Source organism: Rhinatrema bivittatum, chromosome 3 (assembly GCF_901001135.1).
Source record: "Rhinatrema bivittatum chromosome 3, aRhiBiv1.1, whole genome shotgun sequence".
Lineage (NCBI taxonomy): Eukaryota > Metazoa > Chordata > Amphibia > Gymnophiona > Rhinatrematidae > Rhinatrema > Rhinatrema bivittatum.
The window spans coordinates 357,063,032-357,085,578 of NC_042617.1; the positions used below are offsets into that span (position 1 = coordinate 357,063,032).

The window sequence follows — 22,547 nt, forward strand, 5'->3', positions numbered from 1 at the left end:
TAACTACTGTGGAAGTTTTGGAGACTATAAAAGATCTCAAATCAGGGAAGGCTCCAGGCACTGATGGCTTTACACCATTGTTCTATGAGAAATTTAAAGATTTGCTGGTTGGGCCTCTGATCAGTATGTGCAATCATCTTAGAGAAGGTGGGAAACTTATGCCATCGGCTAATGTGGCTGGCGTAACAGTCCTCCCGAAGCCTGGGAACGATTATACTCTATGTAGCTGAAATATTCTGATCAAACAGGATTCATACCTGGGGGAATGGCAGCAGATAATGTACATACAATCATCAATGTAACCCATTATGCGAGACGAGAAAATATATCCTGCATTCTATTCATTGTTGATGGTGAGAAGGCATTTGACAGAAATCATTGGCCCTGTTTCAGGTTATGGAAAGGATTGGGGGGGCGGCGGGGGTAGGTGAATATTTTTTAGGTTGGGTGTGTGAGCTATACAAAGGTCCAGAGGCATGCATTAAGATAAATGTGGATACACATATTTTTGTGGTTAACAGAGGGACAAGACAGGATGTCCTCTGCTTTTGCAGTAAACAGTGAGTCATTTGCAGCAAAAAATAGACAAATTAGTAACGTAGCAGGAATAAAGGTAGGTGAAGAGCAATATAAAATATCACTATATGCAGATGATATTCTATTCACTCTTTTGAATCCAGCAGCCTCTCTGAGTCTGCTGTCAAATGAAATAGTACAATACGGACAAGTAACTGGATTCAAATTTAACAGGGATAAATCGGAGATTTTATGCATTTGTCTAACAGATTCACAAGTTCAGACGATGAAAGAGAAGCTCCCCTTTAAATGGGCAAAGGGATACATGAAATATTTGGGTGGAAACTCGGGATCTACATATAGTGAATTATATAGGTTGAATTATACTTCACTAATTCAATCCCTAATGCAGGATTTAGATAAATGGGACAAATTCACACTACCCTGGTTAGGAAAAATTGCAGCAGTGAAGATGACCTTGTTGCTGAGATTAGGCTATTTTTTTTTTCAAATTCTCCCTTTGTTATTCTTGATGGGATTTTGAAGAGATTACAAAAAAGAAAAACAGACCTTCAAGGGTTGCAAAATTATTCTATATTTTTCAAAGAAGGCTGGGGGCCTGGATGTACCGAACATAATTAAATATTACGTAGCCTTACAGTTAAAAGCAGTAGTGGATCGACACAAACAGATTAATAAGAAACAACAATGCCCCACCCAAATTCATTTGACAGAATATGGGTGGGACAACTATTACATAATACATTTTGGGTTAAAGAGAAAAAAGGATGGGATAAAAGTTGCTTATCAAGCTGTACAAGTAGTACATTAGAGATCTGGGAGAGATGGAAAAAATTTTATTGGTGACAGCGATTATTTTTATCGAACTCCTATTGGATTTTGTTTGGCTTTTTCAGCATGATGTGAGTATCAGGTTTTCCGAATATGGGAGACTGTAGGGTTGGTCAAGCTGGAACAAGTGTGGAAGGGGCAAATGTTGGTCACTTTCCAAGACTTGGTAGAAAGCTACAAGTTGTCCAAAAATGATTATTATACCTAAGCACATTTTGTGAATTCTAAAGTAGTAAGAACTGATTTGATGAAGAATGGAGCTTCTTTTTGTAATATTTTTTATTGCATAACATTTATTTTCATGGACCAGGGCAAAAACCTAGTGGAATTTGATTGGCTGGATTTTCTTTAACTGCATTGCTCATTGCAGTTATGCCATTTTGAGAGCTAAATCATTTGTAGGCAATATACCACATCACTAATTTTGATGTTTGAGCACACTCTGAATGTAAGTAGTATAATTGCACATTTAATTGTATTGTTTCTTTGAAGCACTTTACTTATATTTTTTTTTTTGTTTAATAACAGCCAGAAGGCTTTTTGATGTGAAATCTCCCTGATGCAGCCCTTTGGGTAAAACGTGGGTTATGTCAGAGTTTGCATGATGCAACAAGAACCAAACAGGCTCATATTCTTAAATCAAGATAAGTGTTGTTTCACAATAAGCAATTTTTTTAAAGCCCCCTTTTTTTTTTTTTTTTTTAAACAAGCTTTGTGGTAAAACAAAACAAACATGTTTGGAGGTTTTTCTGACTAATGACACTGCCTGGTTACCAAAGTATACAGGCTTTGGCATCTGTAGTCTTTTTCCTCCATTTTTTTGTAATAATCATTGAGACTTGCACAAGGTTGTCTGTGAATCTTTTTAGGATTGCCAATTTGTTTCTTATTTTAGTCACTACAAATCTGGATGAGTATTTCAGCCAGCCAATCTTGTGTGTGGCTGTGCTATACATCTTCCTATATGGGAGAGTGACTCCCCCATTAATCATTGGGTAAGTATCATTTTTGGCTGAAGATTCTGGCCTATTTTTCTTCCCAGAGAAATTGAGAGGTGGACTTATTTACTATCTTAATATCAATATTTTAAAGTAACAAAAGACAGCATTTGTAATAAGTATATCGGCTTTGGGAAAATAGCCATTTTACTCACATTAATGAAAGGAGGATATTTCAGGATATTTGTTTTCTTTAATATTTTTGTTTCTATATTGTGTTAAGTCATCCTATATAAATCCCTAGGATCATTTGAGAAAAACAAAGCCTTCAATGTGTCACTATCTTCCACCATTTGAGATGTTATCCTTTGTCCCCATTCCCATCTCAATTGCTTTCTTAGTAAGACTTCAGATTTACCAAAATTAATCTTAATGGCTCAAAGTCTCTGACCAGTTTTATTAATTCTGGTGTCATTTCCTGTGGATTGCTTGAGAAAAGTAGGTCATCAGCAAAAAAACCCCACTAAATTAAATTTGCTCACTTGTATGATCTTAAAATTATTAATTTATCTGAGCTTAATAAATTAAATGGAGCAAGGGGGAAGAGTATTTGTGATAGGTACATGTCAGGGTTATGCACTTTTTGAAGATGACTTTCTGGTCAGATTAATTTTATTTAAGTTAACTATTGCATTGAATCTTCCTCAGAGATATTTAATATCACTTTTCAATGCATTACTTGCGTTATCTTGTACCTCAAACATATTCCCAGAATTGTGTTTTCTTTTTTTTAATTTTCTTTTTATTGATTTCAAACAAATAACATTGAACCAATGTATACAGAAAAAAAAAATCAGAAAAGATTATTTACATAAAGATTTAACAATATACTGTGTTTCCCCGAAAATAAGACATCCCCCAAAAATAAGACCTCATAGAGGTTTTGCCAAATTGCTAAATATAAGACCTCCCCTGAAAGTAAGACCTAGCACATAATTCATGTAAACGATCGAATTAGCTACGGTATTCCCTCCCATACAGTAATGCGCGCCCCTGCCGTTTTGCCGCGTTTAACCTGCTAATTTACCGCCTACCCTTACCCCTGCATTAGAGGCAGGGGTAAGGGTAGGTGGCAAACTTTCCCCCAGCCCCCGTTCACCTGCCCTGGCCACGTCCATGGGTGCTGGTCTCCGGGGCAGCCCCAGTCCTCTCCCCTCCTCCCGAAGCAACGAAAGCGCAAAAAAATCGAAAAAGCAAAAAAAAAAAGTTGCAAGAGAGAGAGGGGAGAGAGGACGGGCAATCCTACGCTCGGGATTGCCAGTCCTCTCCCCTCCTCCCGAAGCAAGGCACGAAAAGCAGCCTTGCTCCGGGAGGAGGGGAGAGGACTGGCAATGTACGGTAAAGCAACGAAGTGACTTACTTTTTTCACAGCCCTCCTCCGGAGACAGATTGCGGCTCCCCTGCCTCCCGGCGAAGATAGATGCCTGCACGGGCGAAAGCGGCCCCTGTGCGTGCGATTGGGCCGCTCAATGCGTGATGTCACATGCCGTGACGCCAAACGTCGTGACGTCACGCATTGAGCGGCCCAATCGCACGCACAGGGGCCACTTTCGCCCGTGCATGCATCTATCTTCACCGGGAGGCAGGGGAGCCGCGATCTGTCTCCGAAGGAGGGCTGTGAAAAAAGTCACTTCGTTGCTTTACCGTACACTGCCAGTCCTCTCCCCTCCTCCCGAAGCAAGGCGCGAAACACGGTAGCAGATGGTACGTTGCCTCTTCCTGCTGCAGTTCAATTCAATGGCAGCAGCCTCTATCTTCCTCTCGGGGGGCGGGGGAGGTTCATACACTTTATTTTTTGAACTAAATTGCTTTAGTGATGTGTTGCTTTAAAATTGTGTCGAATTGGTTGCATCAAGAAAATGTGGTTTATAAATTGTTAAATTCAAAGCCAGTGAAGAAAGGAAAGTGCAGAGTTGGAATGAGATCTAGGTGTGTCTAATTCCATCCAGCACAAGTTAACTGATGCCGGGGGTAGAAGAGCTGTTCTGTGTGTGTGAAAAGTATGTCACTGACTACTGAATAACTATTTTAAAAAGACTTTTATTCAATCTGACATGGCCAGTTAAATCCTTTTATTTGTAGCAGGTGCAATAGTCGCTTTTAAGGATGGATGCGCCCAGCAGGCCCTCGAGGAGCGCGTTCATTTTTTTGTTCAACAATATACCGGTATGTGAATTCTTCTTCATGGAAAAATAAGACATCCCCTGAAAATAAGGCCTAGTGCATCTTTGGTAGCAAAAATTAATATAAGACACTGTCTTATTTTCGGGGAAACAGGGTATAAACGTTATTGCAAGGAATAAACATATTTATCTGAATATTATAGGCATACTTCAGGGGACATCAGATTAGAGCAGTATATAGGTAACAAAAAAAAAAAAATAAGAAAGTAACTGCATAGTCATATTACATCTTACTTAATGTCCAACTCCTTTCTTGAGGATTCTCAGGAGTGCGAGTCTAAATACTGTCTCAGTTGACCCTCTTTAGTAAAGATATATCTATTGCTTTGAAAAAATTATATACCTACAAGGGAATCTCAGGTAAAACTTAGCTCCTCTGGTAATGACTTCATTTTTCATCTGTAAAAAGATTCTCCTTTTTTCCTGCATTTTTCTAGTAATATCAGGAAATATCCTGATTTGCTTCCCATAAAATAGGTATTGCTGTTTATGAAAGCATAATTGAAGGATCAAATCCCTATCTGCTTGCTGCACAAATGTTACCAAAAGTGTAGCTCGCCTTTCAATCATTGTTTCAAAAGATTTTTCAATTATATCAGAAAGATTATCCGAGGATTTTTCCTCCTGTTCCCTTGTATCTTGTTTAAAGGGAAGATATATCATTTTAGAAATCACAGGTAGTGATGTTTCTGTATAGCCAAGTATATTTATCAAATAGCTCTTGAACAGGTCTTTAACTGGTATCCATCTTGTCTTGGGAAAGACAAGGATTCTTAGGTTAGTTTTTCTCAGTTCATTTTCAAAAAGATCTATTTTCTTTGCCCTATTCATATCCGATACAATCAGATTACTCTGAACTTCTTTAACTTCTTTTACTTCGGATTCAATCACATTTACTTTAACTTCTATCTCAGCAATGATTTTTTCTTGAGATTGGGCTTTACTTAAGTTTTCTTTCACAGCACAGTCAAATCAGTAACAGCTTTATTTAGAGTGATTAAGACCTTCTATGCTTCCTTCCTCTAATGTGATTTTTACCGGCATTTCCGACGAAGGGGGTATCTGAATTTGTATTTCAGGCTCTTTTTCTCCTTCCTCTGAAGGGCCACTCACACCATACGATCTCGAGACCGCCTCATACCGGCCCTTGGAGCCCAGATGTAATTGGCTCACCGAAGCTATCGGCTCCATGCCTTTGCTTCTCAGGGCTAATGGGTGTCCTCGGTGGTAGATATTCCCTCGACGGTCTCACCTGGGGGCCCTTGTGGTGGAGTCGGTGGCATTGGAGCTCCGGGGCTCAGGGATGTTTCCTCTGCCTTGGCTCCTAGCAGCTGCTCCCCGCTAGACTCGCCCACGGACTCCTGCTTTCGGTTCAGATTGCGTTGTTTTCCCCGAAGGCTTCTTTGATCCTCGGCTGCCTCGAGAGTACGGGAGTAAAGGTGACATTTTTCCGCACTTTAGCTTTGCGTTTTGTATGCGGCATTTTACCGCTATTTCTCACCAACTTTCACAGGCAATAAATCACAAGAAAACGCAAAGGTTTCAGAGGCTTCCTTGGAGCTCGTTTGCCTACGTGCTCCTATGCAGCGGCCACCTTGCCCCCCATGTCAGTATTGTGCTTTTTCTGCCTTGAAACTAACAGTCATGGTCATCACATTTTTTTTTGGGGGGGGGGGGGGGCGGCAGTTCACTAGAAATCTCTGCTCTTTAGTACTGGGCATCCGTTTTGCATAAAGCCTGATGAACTCTTGTAGATTAATCTAGATGGGTATTCTTTCATTCATCTTAAGTTATTTCTAACACAATTTATACAATCTGTGAAGTGCTTCATATGGAAATTTCACAAGAGGGTTCAAATCACATTAGGCTCTTATTTTAAAGTTTACTTCAGTAAGCCTAAAGACGACATCAGCCATGCCCATGGTGGAAACACAGCCAGCCACATTAACAAGATGCTACATAGGAAAGTGGTTCAAGTCTCTAAACATGCGCTCCTATCAAAATGCCTCACAGAACACTTCCCAGAGCGAACTTCTTCCACAATCACCTCTTCCTTTACTTTGGATCTACCGGCGGTCATTCTCTAAGAACTAGAGTTAGACAACAAACCACCCAAATGGGAAAAAAAAAAAAAAAAGAAGTCGTCATACGTCATTGTGAGATGCCTCCTTCGCAGTCCCTTCTTCAGTTAGGATTTCCTCGTAAAGATCTAAAGTGTCTCTGGAAGGCGTACCCTGCTCAGAAGAGGCATCTAGAATAAAGACAATTAAATATATATATTTTTTGACAATCATACTACTTGAAACTGGTTTAAGTCCAATGTGCACACAAGACTGTTCTTTTGTAAATTTGAACACTGTTACAAAATTTTACTCCATTTTCTAAGAAAAGTAATGGCAACTCTGTTTAACCTTGTATTTGATCACACACGTCGGGATTGAATCAGAGTTTACATCTAGTTTATTTAAAGTAATTACAGCAAGACCTAATTTTAAGATCCTTTCGGGATTGAAAGATAAAAAGAGGTAAAAGCTCTCCATTGAAATTATCACATACTACTGTAAATTTGTTGCATTCCAGAGATATTTTGGGCTTGATTTTTAAAAATTTTTTTTTATTTATTGCAAATTTATACAATTACCAACAAGCAAATACTTATTAGCTATGAGCTCTACAGTGATGTTATAACATAAATTATAAAGAGTACAATATTAATTTCGTAATCACTGTAACAAGTCCACAATATTATGGATTCTAGTTTTAATGAAGGCTTTAAACATTAGGAAAATTTTTAAAGAGAAATAGCTTAGGGCTCACAAATCAATTTGGAGAATATTACAGCATTACTGAGGTATAGCAGATTCTTGCCTATCTTCAATGGAGGTAGAAGAAATTCTATTGGATATAAAAACTTAGATAGCTGTAATGGACCAAAAAATATATAATTAACCTCTTTATATCTAATATAGCATTTACATGGGAATTTCAATTTGAACGAAGCACCCATTTGTAGCAACTGAGGTCTCATTAACAAGAATTGACGTCTTCTTTTTTGAGTGTGTCTTGCCACATCATGAAAAATTTGTACTTTCATCTGTAGGAACAATTCTTTAGTATGGAAATACTTTTTTGTTACTAAATCTTTATCTGTATCTAACAGTAACGATATGATTAAGGTTGATGGTTGAGCTATTTCTGTATCCAATGACTCTAGAATTTCTGATACATGTAGAGATGCTAAAGATTGAAACTCCTGTTTCTCAAAATCTTTCAGTCTCATAGATGGTATATAATAGACTTTAGTTAACGGTGGAAGTGTATTTGGAGTAAACTTCAGTATCTCGATTGCATACCTGCTCCACATGTCTCTAGCCAAGACCAGTGGCACTTGAGGAAAATGTATTAATCTTAAATTTTTCCCTCGAAGTTGATTTTATAAGCTCTCCATCTTTCTTCCCAATAATTGATTTTCTTTAATTACAGATAGATATTGATCGTTCATATTCCCAACAGATCTTTGTGTTGCTTGTATTACATAATCTCTCTTTATATTTTCCTCTTGTATTCTCTTTATATTTATCTCATTTTCCACTACTTTATTAACCAATGGAGTTAATTGCAAGGAAGTATTATCATTAAGCAAAACTAGAGTTTCCCAAATGGTTTCAGGAGAAAAGGTTGCTGGTCTCACCATCAGAGTTGACTTGAAAGGTAAAAAATCCTTTCTACTTCCCATATTTGATTCAGCCTTCTTCTGCGTTTTTCCTCCCGCTGCTATCACACCGGAATTGCCAACCGCATCTAAATCCAAAGCGGTCTCATCTGATGTTTCCTCTCTTAGGCTACTATGGATGATAGGATCATCATCCCACGCCAGGGAGCTCTCCTGCTCACCACCTCTCAACATCGCGGGGATTTCCGGTGGCATTCTCACTACCGGGGATAAAGATGTTGTTGAATCCTGGAGGGAATCTTCTGTACCCATGCCTTCTTGGATTTCCTCCTGCGATTGCCTTCCCAGATAAGTGAGCCCAATAACCACATGGGCGTCAAATCGGGCCGACCACTGGTGCCACGATTGTGGCTTCAGCTAGACCCCTCTCCTGTGCCCTTCTTTTTTGGCCCAAATGCGGTATTAAATAGAGGAAATTCGAATTTATACGCAAAAAACTATTACACGGTCCAGAGCTATAAGCTATGTCAATATCTTGGATCCATATATCTAGAGGAGGAGAATTTAAAGACCCACCAACAAATATCAAATTAAAATTTCAAGAACAACTTTTCCTACCTGGGGTATAAGGAGGATCTCTCTTTCTTTCCATTTAAGAATAGAAACGAAGAATAATGCCAAAAAATCAACACAAAGCCGAGTGCTGCGCTGAGGCCGATTTTATAGTCCTCCTCCTTTACCACGATGACGTCACTAGGCGCGACAAAGCTCCGTCAGGGCCGGGCTCAAGGCTTCACCCCCTCATAGTCTCTCCTCCTCCTCCTTTGGGCTTGATTTTTGTAACAACCTGTGCACATACGGCCCTGTCTTATGCATACAAGTGGAATTTTGAAAATCAAACAGGGCCCAACATTGGCAAATTAAGTGTGCAAGTAGGTTTGGCATGTACTTTTATGCGCGCTACAAAGAATCGTTCTGAGGGTAATGAACTTTGGGGTGGGAAACCATTTATCTGTGTACTTCAGTTTTAAAAATTCTTTGCGAAAATCTACATCTTGGGAGTATGTCGGCACTGGTTCCACTCATACCAGGGAATTGTCAAAGCAGACATAGGCATAAGTCTGCTTGAAAATTCAGTCTAAAATGTGAGTGTACTTCGTACACACAATTTAACTCTACACAGCTGATGAAAATGACTTTTTTAGCTTATAAAGATCCTTCTTCTTTGATTCATAATGCTGAAAATGGCTAACTAAACCTGGCTTACTTAGCTGCACCAATAGCAAATTCAGGTCAGCAATCACTGTGATTCATGGACAACAGGAGGGGTAGAAAATGTCCGGGTGCCATGTTACCTAAAAAGAGTGTCTGGCAGTAACCCAAGCTCTGAAGGAGCCATCACTGCAATGGGCCTGCACCCGTCCTAATGTTAGCAGAGGAAGATAAATAAGCTGCTTGACTATGTTATATAGCTCCTGCTGGAAGCTTTGATTCATTTATTGAAATAAGGGTTTTTTTTTGGTCGAATTACCTGAAAGTCACAGTTTCCACCATTTCATGAATGTTAGAGAACTGGAATACCATGGAGCTTTTGTTCTATATCATGAAATTCTTGGTTTTATGGGAGCAAGGTCATCAACAATGCCTTGGACAGCATCGTACCAGGTGTTAACCATTATATCTATCGAAGGTCTCATCACAGACCACACACCAAGACAGAAGCTCGAGGTCCACTCCTTGCTCCAAGTTCGTGGCACATAACCACCACTACAAATTCACCTGTGTTTGTTCTGGAACAGGAAGTTTAATCATTTTATTTATTAATTTGATTTATATTCCTATTTTCAGGTACTTCAAAGCGGATGTTCAGGTACAGTAGGTATTTCATGTACTTCTGAGAGCAAGGGTCCCATTTGGACAGCAATGCCTTCTGAAGGGTTCCCATGTGAGCCCTCACTCATGGCATCAAATCCAAGACTACCACCATCAAGCTCCACTGCTAAGGTAACACCACCCCAGTCAAAAGCGGAGCTTATTCTGCAGCAGTCTGAATTATTTGCTCCGTTAAGAGGACACTACCTGATTGTGTTGAAGAGGGCAATGATGTATTATTCTAGAGCTTGAGAGGATAGAAGACTGATCTTTAAGTTTACTGTCCAACCCAGATCCTACAATTGGGTCACTCTCCTTGTGGCTGCCACACTCTCTGGAATAGACTTCGCTCAAATAGGTGAACCAGAATTCCTTCTCTGCACACTGCTGCCACCACTATAACAGTCACCTTTGAGAAGATCCTTGGAGTCGTGGCTAAAACAAATGGAAGCACCTGAAACTGAAAAGGACTGTCTAGTACTGCAAAACGCAGAGAAGTCAGAAATTCCCCTTGCCTTGCTGCCATTATGACTGACCTCAAGGATTCCATCTAGAAATGAGGCACTTGCAAGGACCTAACATGTTTTAGATCAAGAATTGGAAGAAACTTGCTGTTCTTCTTGGGGACAATAAAATATATTGATTGTATCCTTGTCCCCATTACTCTTGGAACCAAAAACAGAAGCCGACTAAGCACTGTCCTCACAGCTTCTCTCTTCTGGATGGACCAAGGGGGAACCATAAAAATGTCTAAAATATGGCGGGACAATTCCAGCATGTAACCATCCTGAACTATCTCCAGGATTCATTGATCTGAAGTAATTTGGACCTATCTCTGACTGTTTGTCGGAATTCTCTCTTTTGAGTTGGAGGCTAGGTCTTCAAATCCTCATTGGGAATTGCGGGAGGATCCAGCAGACCCAGAATCTTCAACCTTACCGCCTCTTATTTGAAGCTCGAAAGGACTATAATCTACTTAAGGGTCTAGCGGATCGGAACTGGTTGGGATGTCCCCTTAGGCTTGTCCTCAAGAAGCCTAGGGACCCCCATACTTTAGCCTTCTTCTCCAGGTTCCCCCCCCCCAAAACAAAAGCTTTATCTTGAAATAAAGCTTTGTTAAATTTGTCTTGGTAATAAAATACGCAAACCAAAATTACTCAATCACAAAAGCTACCTAGTTGTTACAATGGAGGTCACAGTCCTGACAACTGTACGGACTAAGACAAACAAAGCAACTGTTAAATAAGCTACTCCCGGTTCCATCCGAGACGCTTCCTCCATGGCAGAAATAGCATTACCTCCAACAGCCTCTTGGATGTGCTGCGACAGATGAAGACTTGCTCTAGCCACTATACAACTGCAAGCTACCTGGAGCGACATGCTAGAAGCTGGTTCGTTTCAGCAGACTGATTTTTTCTATCCTGTGCATCTTTCAGTGCCATATTTCCTTCCACAGGAATGGTAGTACACTTAGTAACTGCACATACCAGCACATTCAACTTACCCAAGGAAGACAAACCCCTTTAAAAGTTAGCTTCTGGGGAGACCCATTCCAGATAATTCAAATCTGCACCGCTTTATGGAGGGGTACGGACTTTGAAGGCTTGCAAATACAGAGCATGATAGGGTCCTCTCACCAGAACTAGGCATCTCCTCTCCATTGTTCTTTTCAACATTTAAAATATGTAAGGTCTATCTTGGGAGAATATTCGCCTTGTTCCAAATCCTTCTCAGTATTCTTGTGCCCTAGGGATTTAAACCCCTCTAAGAAATCTTCTGGCCTGGAGGAACCCTTATCCAACTCCTCCTGTGCTTCTGATCTGCTCATCCCTGCTCTGAGGAGCAGGAATGAGCAGAGTAGATCCCGGAACTGAACTCTGTGCCATGAAAAAGGCTTGGAGACTCCACAAAGATAGAAGCAATGACAGAATTAAAAAAGAGACTGTAAATAAAAAGAGCCAGAATCTGTGCCCTTAAGAGCTGTAGTTAATATGCGCTCTGCAGCACCTACAGCTGAATCCAGAACCATGGTTCTCAGAGGCAGCGGCCCCATCTCTTTCTCACTGCAGACTTGAAAACATGTCTGCCACTCTTGCTACAGCAGAGAGCCCGTTAGCAGGAGCAGTTAACACAACAGATTCTGCTGTGGCCCCTCTGGAGCAGCAAATTCAGCCTGCTCCTCAATACAAGCGTGGTACAAATGAGCTGCTCCCACTGACTGCTGCCAGCAAACCCCACAACGGTCACAAAGCGGCCTTTTTCTGTGCCCAAAAGATGCTGCCATCATTTTTCCCATGCCTCCTGCTCAAATGAAAAAATTCAAACTGCAACCGGAGATGGAGCATGGGAGAAATAAAAGGCAAACAACTCACCTGGAGAAGCTCTGTATAGGCCTTCCACTTTTTTTTTTTTTTTTTTAATGCTAGCAGCAGAAAGTCCCAAATAGCAGCCATCTGACCAACTTTTTTTAAATGAAGATCCATAGGGGATCAAACAGAAGGTGAGAGGAGAAGAGGTAAGGGACTAGGATGGAGGTCTACCAAGAAAGAAGCCCACTCTATTCAATAGAAAGACACTGGAAGCCCCCTGGTGAAGAAGAATGCTCAACCAAGGGAAGAAGCACTAGACTTTCACCTCTGGAGCTGTCCTAATTTAGAAATCCCTTCAGCCAGCCTAACCATGCCTTAACTCATAGCATGGGATGCACACCTACCATCTGCTGGAGACCGAGAATATTGGCAGGTTGATATCAGCATGGGGCTTATTATGGAGGTGACTCCAGTGAACCTGTTCTCTGTATCCATTTGCTGATTGGTGGGCATAACCCATATATCTGGTTTGGTCTGGCTGGCTGAAGAGGAAATACCTACAGTACCTGAACTGTAAAGGCAGTAGTAACACAACTAATAGAGTAATTATTGTATTTGGAATCTCCACAGTATAACAGAAGTTATGAATTTATTAATTACTCCAACTATGGTTGATCAGAATTCATTTTATTCAGAACAAGGCCTCATTCAGTTTGTCTAATGTTAGATATTTTATTAAGAATTTTATCAATTAAAATATAAATGATTGACATAATTGTTTAGGTTATTTAGAAAGTTAGAGGAGAGTGGGTACAAGGGTTTTCCTAGAAGGGTCACAGGGAGAAAATACAGAGGTAACTGCAAGAATCTTGGCTGGTCAATCAAATAAAGGGGTCTGGAGAGTAGTCAGCAGAGTCAAAGGATCTGGACAGAGCACTGGCTATCACATTTTTCTTTGCTGGACAGTATGTGAAAGGTAAAAGTTGAACCTGGTGAAGAATAGAAACCATCGGACCTGATGCTGGTTAAATCTCTTGGCAGGCTGAAGACAGGAGATTCTTGTGATTGTATAAATGGTGGCACCATTCTTCCAGTGCCAACTTAATAGCCAGTAATTCATGGTCGCCAAAGCTTTAGTTCTTTTTTGAAGGAAAGAACCTTTTGGAGTAAAATCCACAAGGCATGAGTTTACTACCGGAAGAAGATTGAGAGCACAGCTCCTACCCCCACCAAAGAATTTGCTTCCAGAAAGAACAGGTGGTTAGCAATGGGTCTTTGAAGTATTGAGATGGTGAGAAAGGCCTCCCTTCAGGTGAGTGAAGACTTGCACTGCATCCAAAGGCCAGTTCCTGGTTTCAGCTCCCCTATTAAGGGCAGTGATGGGTGTAATTACTGTAGAATAATGGTGGATAAATTGTCTACAATAGTTAGCAAAGGTTAGGAAGTGTTGAATGGCTTTAAGATAAACAGGTTGAGGCCAGTTGATGATAGCTGATACTTTGGACAGGTCCATCCAGAGCCCCTGTACTGAGATATGACCCAAAAAGGGCACTGCCAATTGTTCAAATACACACACTTTTACAATCTGACAAAGAGCGCGTTATCACGAAGTTGATGTAGCACAGTCTTGACATAAGAGTGATGTGAGAGGAGATCAGCAAAGTATCTCAAGATATCATCCAAGTAGACCATGACATAGGTAAAGAGTAAGTCTCTAAAAATATCATTTATCAAGTTCCAAAAAGTTGCAGGAGCATTGCATAAACCAAAGGACATCACCAGGTATTCATAGTGCTTGTCTCTGGTGTTAAAGACAGTTTCCCCACTCATCACCCAGGCTGTAGGCCCCCTGGAGGTCCAGTTTGGAGAAAATCAAAGCGCCACAGAGGCAATCAAATAGCTCTGGGATCAGAGGCAAGGGGAACTTGTTCTTGACGGTAATGGCATTTAGGCATCGATTATCTATACAAGGTTGCAAAGAACCATCCTTTTTCTGAATGAAGAAGAACTCAGCTCCAGTGGAGATGAGGATGGGCGATAAACCCCCTTTCGAAGTTTCCTTGAAGATACTTCAACAGACTTTGTTTCAGGGATCTATAGCAGGTAAACCATTCCACAGGGAGGAGTGGTACCGGATAGCAGATTTATAGCACAATAATAGCAATGATGAAGTGGAAGGGTGGGTCTCAGCCCACTCCTTGCTGAAAACAACAGTGAAGGCTGCATAAGGTTTCGGTAGGTCAGGTGGAGTAGTCCAGTCCAATGAGAAGGGGGACATCTATGGCATACAGGCCACAAACAATTCTATAGACAGTCACTCCAGGCCAGGATGTCCCCCATTCGCCAGTCCACCACTGGATGATGTAATTGTAGCTAAGGCAGGCCCAGTAGAACTGGGTTGATATATCTTCATAGTACAAGATAGGAGATACTCTCCTCATAAAAGGCCATCACTCAATGTCATGGGAACCATAGTACAGTAAATTGATCCAGGTAACTTTCTGCCATAGACCCAAGCATATCTTAGGAATGTGGAGCTTTTGTATAAGCTGATAAAGTTACTGGCTGCATCAGAATCCAGAAAGGCTCCTGAAAACCACTCCTGATCTCTGCAGAGAAGATGAACTGGCAAAACCAACTTTTGCAGGGGAGTGGAGAAAGAGCCACCTAGTATGCCTTCCCCCAGGAATCCTACGCGGAGGAGCCCTGACTTCTCAAGGCAGGCAGAGGCATAGTGGACTTTACCAGCACAGTAGATGGCAGTTTTCCTTCTCAGATAATCTAGAGAATCCAAACTGCATGGACTTCTCCTCAGCGAGGAGAGATGGGGACCAGCCAGGTGGAAGCATCAGCCTTTGAAACCTAGAAGCCAGGCGTCCTAGCATTCTGCATTCATGGAATCACTCCTACTAGTGAATGTCATTGCAGGCGCAAGCACGGGTAGCAGATAGGCCCAAGTGGCAGGCGCAAGTGACAGATAGGTGCAGGTAGGACACAAGTGGCCAAGTAATCCTTTATTGGTTCTGCCAGGTCCTGTCAAAAAACTGCCATCTTTGCCTCCTCATTCCATGCGAGCTCAGCCATCAATGTCCAAAACTGCACAGCATGCTGCCTGATGGTCTGGGAACCCTGCTGTAAATGAATTAGTTCTGTGGCAGTGAAGTCTGAGCAATTTTGTCAAAGACGTTTCAAAAGGGTAGCTAGGAATTCTTGTAGCATGAAGAAACCGGGATTGTTCCTTTATGCCCATACTGAGGTCCAGCCAGGCAGCAATGAAATAAATGCCACTTTTGCTCTCTCAGAATCTAAACTGACTGGGTGCAGTTCAAAGTGGATTAGGCATTGGTTGACGAAGCCCCTGCAAACCTGAGGGTAATCATCATACAAGGAAGGCATAGGCAAACATAAGTTGGGTGTGATCTATACCAGAGCGGAGCAATGGCCTTGGGTGGTAAAGGTAATGAGAACTGCAATTTATGGAGGCAAAAAAAAAAAAAAAAAAAAGTTCATGAATTGTCTGTAAGACCATGATTTTGTTGCTGCTGGACTGCTTGAGTGAAGGTCTGCAGGATGTGGCACACTGCTTGAGTTCATGGCCTAAGCAAGCTGTGACGGGGACAGCTCTAGCAGTGACTGGTTTCAGATGGTTGAAGGTAAAAGGTGAACACTCGAGGTTGGTGCTGGAAGGTGCTCCAATCTGCAAACAGATTGGTGGTCAGCTGACAGGTCATAACCAGGCCAGAGAGGGCAAAGTCTGAAGAACAGGCAGGAGATGAGGCCCAGTAGCAGGCTAAGGTCAAGGCAGGTGGTAGCCAAGGCAAGGTCTGGTAACCAGGCAAAGTTCAAGGCAGATTGCAAACAAGGCAAAAATCCAAAGCTCAAAGACTCAGGACATTCAGGTATAGGTCCTGTTGCTCAGGCATTACCCAACAGGACGAAAAAGCGGTGACATCAGGGTGATTTGGTTCAGTCCATCTGAATCATTACCCATGAAAATCTTCTCCAGTACGTGTACCTCCCCAACATCCTCTTCAGTAAACACCGAAGCAAAGAAATCATTTAATCTTTCCACGATGGCCTTATCTTCTCTAAGTGCCCCTTTAACTCCTCGATCATCTAACGGTCCAACTGATTCCCTCACAGGCTTTCTGCTTCGGATATATTTAAAAAAGTTTTTACTGTGAGTTTTTGCTTCTACAGCCAACTTCTTTTCAAATTCTCTCTTAGCCTATCTTATCAATGTCTTCCATTTAACTTGCCATTGTTTATGCATTATCCTATTTTCTTCTGTTGGATCCTTCTTCCAATTTTTGAATGAAGATCTTTTGGCTAAAATAGCTTTTCACCTCCCCTTTTAACCATGCCGGTAATCGTTTTGCCTTCTTTCCACCTTTGTCATCTTTCACTTGCTCCACCACCACTGTGCACGCCTGTGGGAAAAGTTGTGCATGAGCTTGCAGCCTAGAGAGAACATTGCTTGCCACCAACGAGGCTATGTTGCACATGCAGTGGGTGCCTATTAGAAGGCAGGCTGATGTGGTGGCAAGAAGACATTGGCTGGTAGATTATCACAAGCAAGGTAGGCTGTGGAGGATCAAAAGTAACAGACTGCAGTGCAACATTTACAACGTGAGAAAGGAAGTGGGAAGGGAGATCGCCATGGCACAGTAGGGATCTTCCTGCGGAACACCAGTGTGCCAAGGCACAGTGGTTGAGAAGCTCTGCTCTAGATTATATATATTTAGGTCCTTATACATATTTAGGTCCAACACCAGAGAGAGAGCATTCACCATCACCGGCCCCACCCTTTGGAACTCCCTTCTTTCCTACCTATGACTTGAACCCTCCCTTCACACTTTCAAAAAGGGCATCAAGACTTGGCTCTTCAGGCAAGCCTACCCAGAAGCTAATCAAACATAGCCCTCCTCGATATTTTCGCTCCCAACCCACTCTCCTTCCCACACCCACCCTGCCCCTGACACCCCGTCTGCCTTCAAGGTGTCTCCCCGCACCTCTCCCGCCTATTACCTCCCCACCACTCTGTCGGTCACGGAGACTCCCCCAAGGACATAATGTAAACTAGCACTTCGCCTGACTTTATCAATCAAGAAAACAGTCACAAATATATGTTCGTTATCAAAGTTTTTCTTTTTTGTTATCTCTCACTGTTCAATTATTGTTTTATTCCTATCATTTCGCTCTCGTCTACCCTCTCTCCTTCTCGCTGCTCTCTCCTCCCCCCATCTCACCTTTTTCTTGCCTGCTCCTGCTACCCCTCCCTGTTCATTGTAATTTTCTGCCTGCTTCAGTTTTTTGTAAACGGGTGTGATGTGTGTCCACGAATATCGGTATAGTAAAAAGTTCATAAATAAAATAAAGTCTCATTTCATGTGTCTTTTGGTGCAGACCCCTTGCCATTTTGGTTGCTTCTGTCTGGACCATTTCTATCCCCTCTCTACATGAAGTCAGTGAGAAATAAAATGCCCAAGTGATAAAACAGATTATTTTTAAAGTTACTTTTACTTTGATAAAGGTATAGAGAGGGAAGCATGCTTTTCTCACAGCGGACAAATGCTGCTTCAGAAGGCAGTGAATTCACTGAATGCAATTCCAACACAGATTGTTAATAATTCACTTAACAAATGTATAAAAGAATAAAACAGTTTGGAATGCTAAAGCAACAAAATATGTCAGCACCTTACCTTTAACACTCAGGCTATCCAAGCCAGCATAAATATCCACTGAACTACCATCGTCATCATTATCATCATCCATGTCAGAGGCAGCTGCAAAAAGATAGCAGGAAGTCAAAATATATCTCATTAATTGTAAAAAGTGTATTAAAAGCATATTTAATCATGCAGATATTAGGCACAGCCCTGTTTCACAGCAGTGGAAAGATAAGAACCAGAGTTCTCAAAAGATACCAAGAAGAAGAGAAAATATTTACATTCTAGCATTTTTTTCCTTAAAAGAGGTCTCCCTTTTATACTGCCCAAGTGGGAAGGGTTAGGTCGGCCATCATAGTTGGTGATTTGATTAATAGGGTGGCTAGTGGGCGTGAGGATCGCCTGGTAAAATGCCTACCTGGTGCGAAGCTGGCCGACCTTGTCACCTAGATAGCATTTTAGACAGCACTGGGGAGGAGCCGGCTGTCTTGGTACATGTGGGCATCAATGACATAGGAAACTGTGGGAGGGAGGTTCTGGAAGCCAAATTTAGGCTTTTAGGAAGAAAGATGAAATCCAGAACCTCCAGGATAGCATTCTCTGAAATGCTTCCTGTTCCACGCGCAGGTCCCCAGAGGCAGGCAGAGCTCCGGAGTCTCAATGCATGGATGAGCAGGGATTCAGTTTTCTAAGGAACTGGGGAACCTTTTGGGGAAGGGATAGTCCAAAGGGATGGGCTCCACTTTAACCAGGGTGGAACCAGGCTGCTGGTGCTCACCTTTAAAAAGGAGATAGAAAAGCTTTTAAACTAGAACAAATTTCTTTGTTGAAATTTTTGAATGTTGTATTTATGAAAATGCTTGATTATATCATTTCTTTGTAAAATGTTATAACCTGATAAACATTAAATAAAAAAACAAACAAAAACCACTTAAAAAAATATATTTGAAGCAGAAAGCCTGCGAGGGAGTCAGCTGGATTGTTAGATGATAGAGGGCTTAAAGGGGCACTTAGAGAAGATAAGGCCATCGTGGAAAGACTAAACCAATTATTTTCTTCGGTGTTTACGGAAGAGGATGTTGGGGAGGTACCCGTAATGGAGAAGGTTTTCATGGGTAATGATTCAGATGGACTGAATCAAATCACGGTGAACCTAGAAGATGTGGTAGGCCTGATTGACAAACTGAAGAGTAGTAAATCACCTGGACCGGATGGTATACACCCCAGAGTTCTGAAGGAACTAAAAAATGAAATTTCAGATGTGTTACAAATTTTTACTAATCAATCATTAAAATCATCCTTTGTACATGAAGACTGGAAGGTGGACAATGTAACCCCAATATTTAAAAAGGGCTCCAAGGGTGATCTGGGAAACTGACTTCAGTGCCAGGAAAAATCATGGAAACTGTTATAAAGAATAGTGTCACAAAACATTTAGATAGATACAGTTTAATGTGACACTGCCAGCATGGATTTACAAAGGGGAACTATCTTGCCTCAAATCTCCTACATGTTTTTTTGAAGGGGTGAATAAACATGTGGGCAAAGGTGAACTGGTAGATGTGGTGTATTTGGAAGGCATTCAAAGTAGTCCCTCATGAGAGGCTTCTAAGAAAACTAAAGTCATGGGAGAGGAGGCGATGTCTTTTTGTGGACTGCAAGTTAGACAGGAAACAGTAGGATTAAATGATCTGTTTCCACAGAGGAAAATGGTAAACTGGAGTGCTTCAGGTATCTGTACTTGGACTTTTTAAAAAATATATTATTTATAAATAATCTAGAAAGGGGTACGACAAGTGAGGTGATCTAATTTGTGGATGACACAAAATTATGCAGAGAGGAGAGTTGCTTATCTATAACAGGTGTTCTCCCAGATGTAAGAACATAAGAAATTGCCATGCTGGGTAAGACCAAGGGTCCATCCCCTTTATCATTTTTGTTGCCCTTCTCTGTACCACATGTAGTCCTCAAATGTGGGCGACTTCACTGGATGGAGCCCTATCACGGAAAACTTTTCTGTCAAAGTTTCTAGTACTTTTGACTGGCACACTGAGCATGCCCAGCATGCCATGATCCCTGCAGCTACAGGGGTCTCCCTTTAGTCTCGTTTGTAGCAAAAGATGCGAGCGAAAAAATAAAATAAAACGTTTTGTACCCAACTCCACAGGATGGCGGGAGGGTTTCGTGAGGACTACATCCTACTGTCCTGTGAGAACACCTGTTACAGGTAAGCAACTCTGCTTTCTCCCAGGACAAGCAGGATGGTAGTCCTCACATGTGGGTGAATAGTAAGCTACAGGCTGACTCATATTTAATTTGGACCAACAGCGTACAACTTGTGCAACAGGCACAACAACAGATGTACTGTTAGGAAAAATAAGACAGCCTGAAAATCACAGCAGGTGGATGTGGAAGGAGTTGGGATTATACTGGAAATAAATTCTGCAAGACGGAATGTCCAAAGGCAGAGTCTTGACGTCCTTCCTTATCCAGGCAGTAATGTGCTGCAAATGTGTGAAGAGAGCTCCATGTTGCAGCTTTACAGATCTCAGCAATTGGTACTGAACAATAGTGTGATACCGAGGTTGCCATGGCTCTTACTGAGTGCACCTTCACTCGTCCCTGGAGAGGAAGGCCTGCTTTTTCATTGCAGGATGCGATACAGTCTGCTAGCCAGTTGGAGAGAGTTTGTTTGCCCACTGCAACTCCTGGTTTGTTTTTATCGAAAGAAACAAAAAGAGTTGTGTGGATTTCCTATGGCCTGCAGTGCAGTCTAGGTAAAATGCAAGTGCATGTTTACAGTCCAAGGTGTGTAAAGCCCTCTCGCCCTGGTGAGAGTGAGGCCTTGGGAAAAATGTGGGCAAGGCTATGGACTGATTCAAATGAAAATCAGTAACCACCTTGGAAAGGAATTTAGGGTGAGTATGGAGGACCACTCTGTCATGTAGGAACCTTGTATAGGGTGAGTATGTGACATGGCTTTTCCGTCAAGCCTTCCCAGATTTCTAATGCTACCTAATCAAGTCTTTTAACCCAAATCATGGGTTATCTCACTGTTTTTTCCTATTACAATTTTTTTCAACTGTACCTTAATTTTTGAGCTCTTTCATCTTTGTATTTATACTTTACTCACACTCCATTTACTCTATCTCTTTTATATATATATATTTTTTTTTTTTTTCTATATAATATTTATTACTACATTACTATGTTTAATTGGTTATCTATTCTATTTGTTCCATAATTTATGGTTAGTTCTATTGTTACCTGTTTTATTGTTCAACTGTTCTATGTAAAGCCCACTACTCTTTTTGGGCATTTAAAAGTTGTATGTAAACCGGATTGATTTGTAGTTCCTACAAGAACTTCGGTCTATAAAAATTAAAAATAAATAAAATAAATAAATAAATAAGTGCTTGTAACTCACTAACCCTTCGAGCAGATGTAATGGCTACTAGGAAGAGAACTTTCCATGTAAGAAGTTTAACATCGCAGGAGTGCAAAGGCTCAAACGGGGAGTGCATGAGCCTTGTAAGTACTACATTTAGGTCCCATTCAGTGACTGGTGGTCTTAGAGGGGGCTTAAGTTGTAATAGGCCCCTCATGAGCCTACTCACAAGGAGTTGCGCTATTACCGGGCCATCCCCAACTCCTTTGTGGTAAGCTGAGATGGCATTCAGGTGTACCCTCACCGAAGAAGTCTGGAGACCAGAATCTGAAAGGTGCCAAAGATAGTCTAACAGAGATGGAGTAGGGCAGGAAAAAAGGTCAATACCTTTTTGTGTGCACCATATGGTAAATCTATTCCACTTAGAACGATAGGATTTTCGTGTGGAAGGCTTTCGTGAGGCTACAAGTACTTGAGAGACATCAGTTGAAAGGTTGAACGGGTGCAGGATCAAGCTTTCAACATCCAGGCTGTGAGGGAGAGGGTCTGAAGGTTCGGATGGCGTAACATGCCTTGGTTCTGAGTTATGAGAGTGGGTGTTGTGCCCAGGCGAATAGGTTCTCTGATCGAGAGGTCGAGAAGCACGGGGCTAAGAGTATCATTGACCCTTTGTCCTGTTGTAGTTTCACGAGGGTTTTGGCTATTAGCTGTATCGGGGGATACACGTATAGGAGGCCTGTGTTCCAGGGGCGAGCAAAGGCGGCCATGACTAACTTGTTTGGTTGTCTGTGCAGGGAGCAGAATCTGTCCACTTTGTGATTCAGTTCAGATGCAAAGAGGTCTATTGTTGGTTGACCCCAGTGTTAGAAGATTCTGGTCATTATCATAGGATCCAGAGACCACTCGTGGGGATGGAACTGTCGGCTGAGTTGATCCGCTACCACGTTCTGCATGCTTGCCAGATAAGTGGCCCGTAGATACATGGAGTGTGCAAGGGCCCATGCCCAGATCTGTGTGGTTTCTTGGCTGAGGAGATAAGAGCCTGTGCCGCCCTGCTTGTTCAAGTACTACATTGCAACTGTGTTGT

The 22,547-nt window shown here is 41.7% G+C and overlaps 1 protein-coding gene across 1 annotated transcript in view; it reads right to left on the minus strand.

Moving 5' to 3' along the window:
• CASP8AP2 (caspase 8 associated protein 2) overlaps positions 1-22,547 on the minus strand; it is a 137,176-nt gene that overhangs the window by 82,247 nt on the left and 32,382 nt on the right. Inside the window, exons 4-5 of the mRNA XM_029596855.1 lie at positions 18,106-18,189; positions 6,700-6,800 (exon numbers count right to left, since the gene is read on the minus strand). Coding sequence (XP_029452715.1) covers positions 6,700-6,800; positions 18,106-18,189 — 185 coding nt within the window. The remainder of the gene's footprint in view (positions 1-6,699; positions 6,801-18,105; positions 18,190-22,547) is intronic.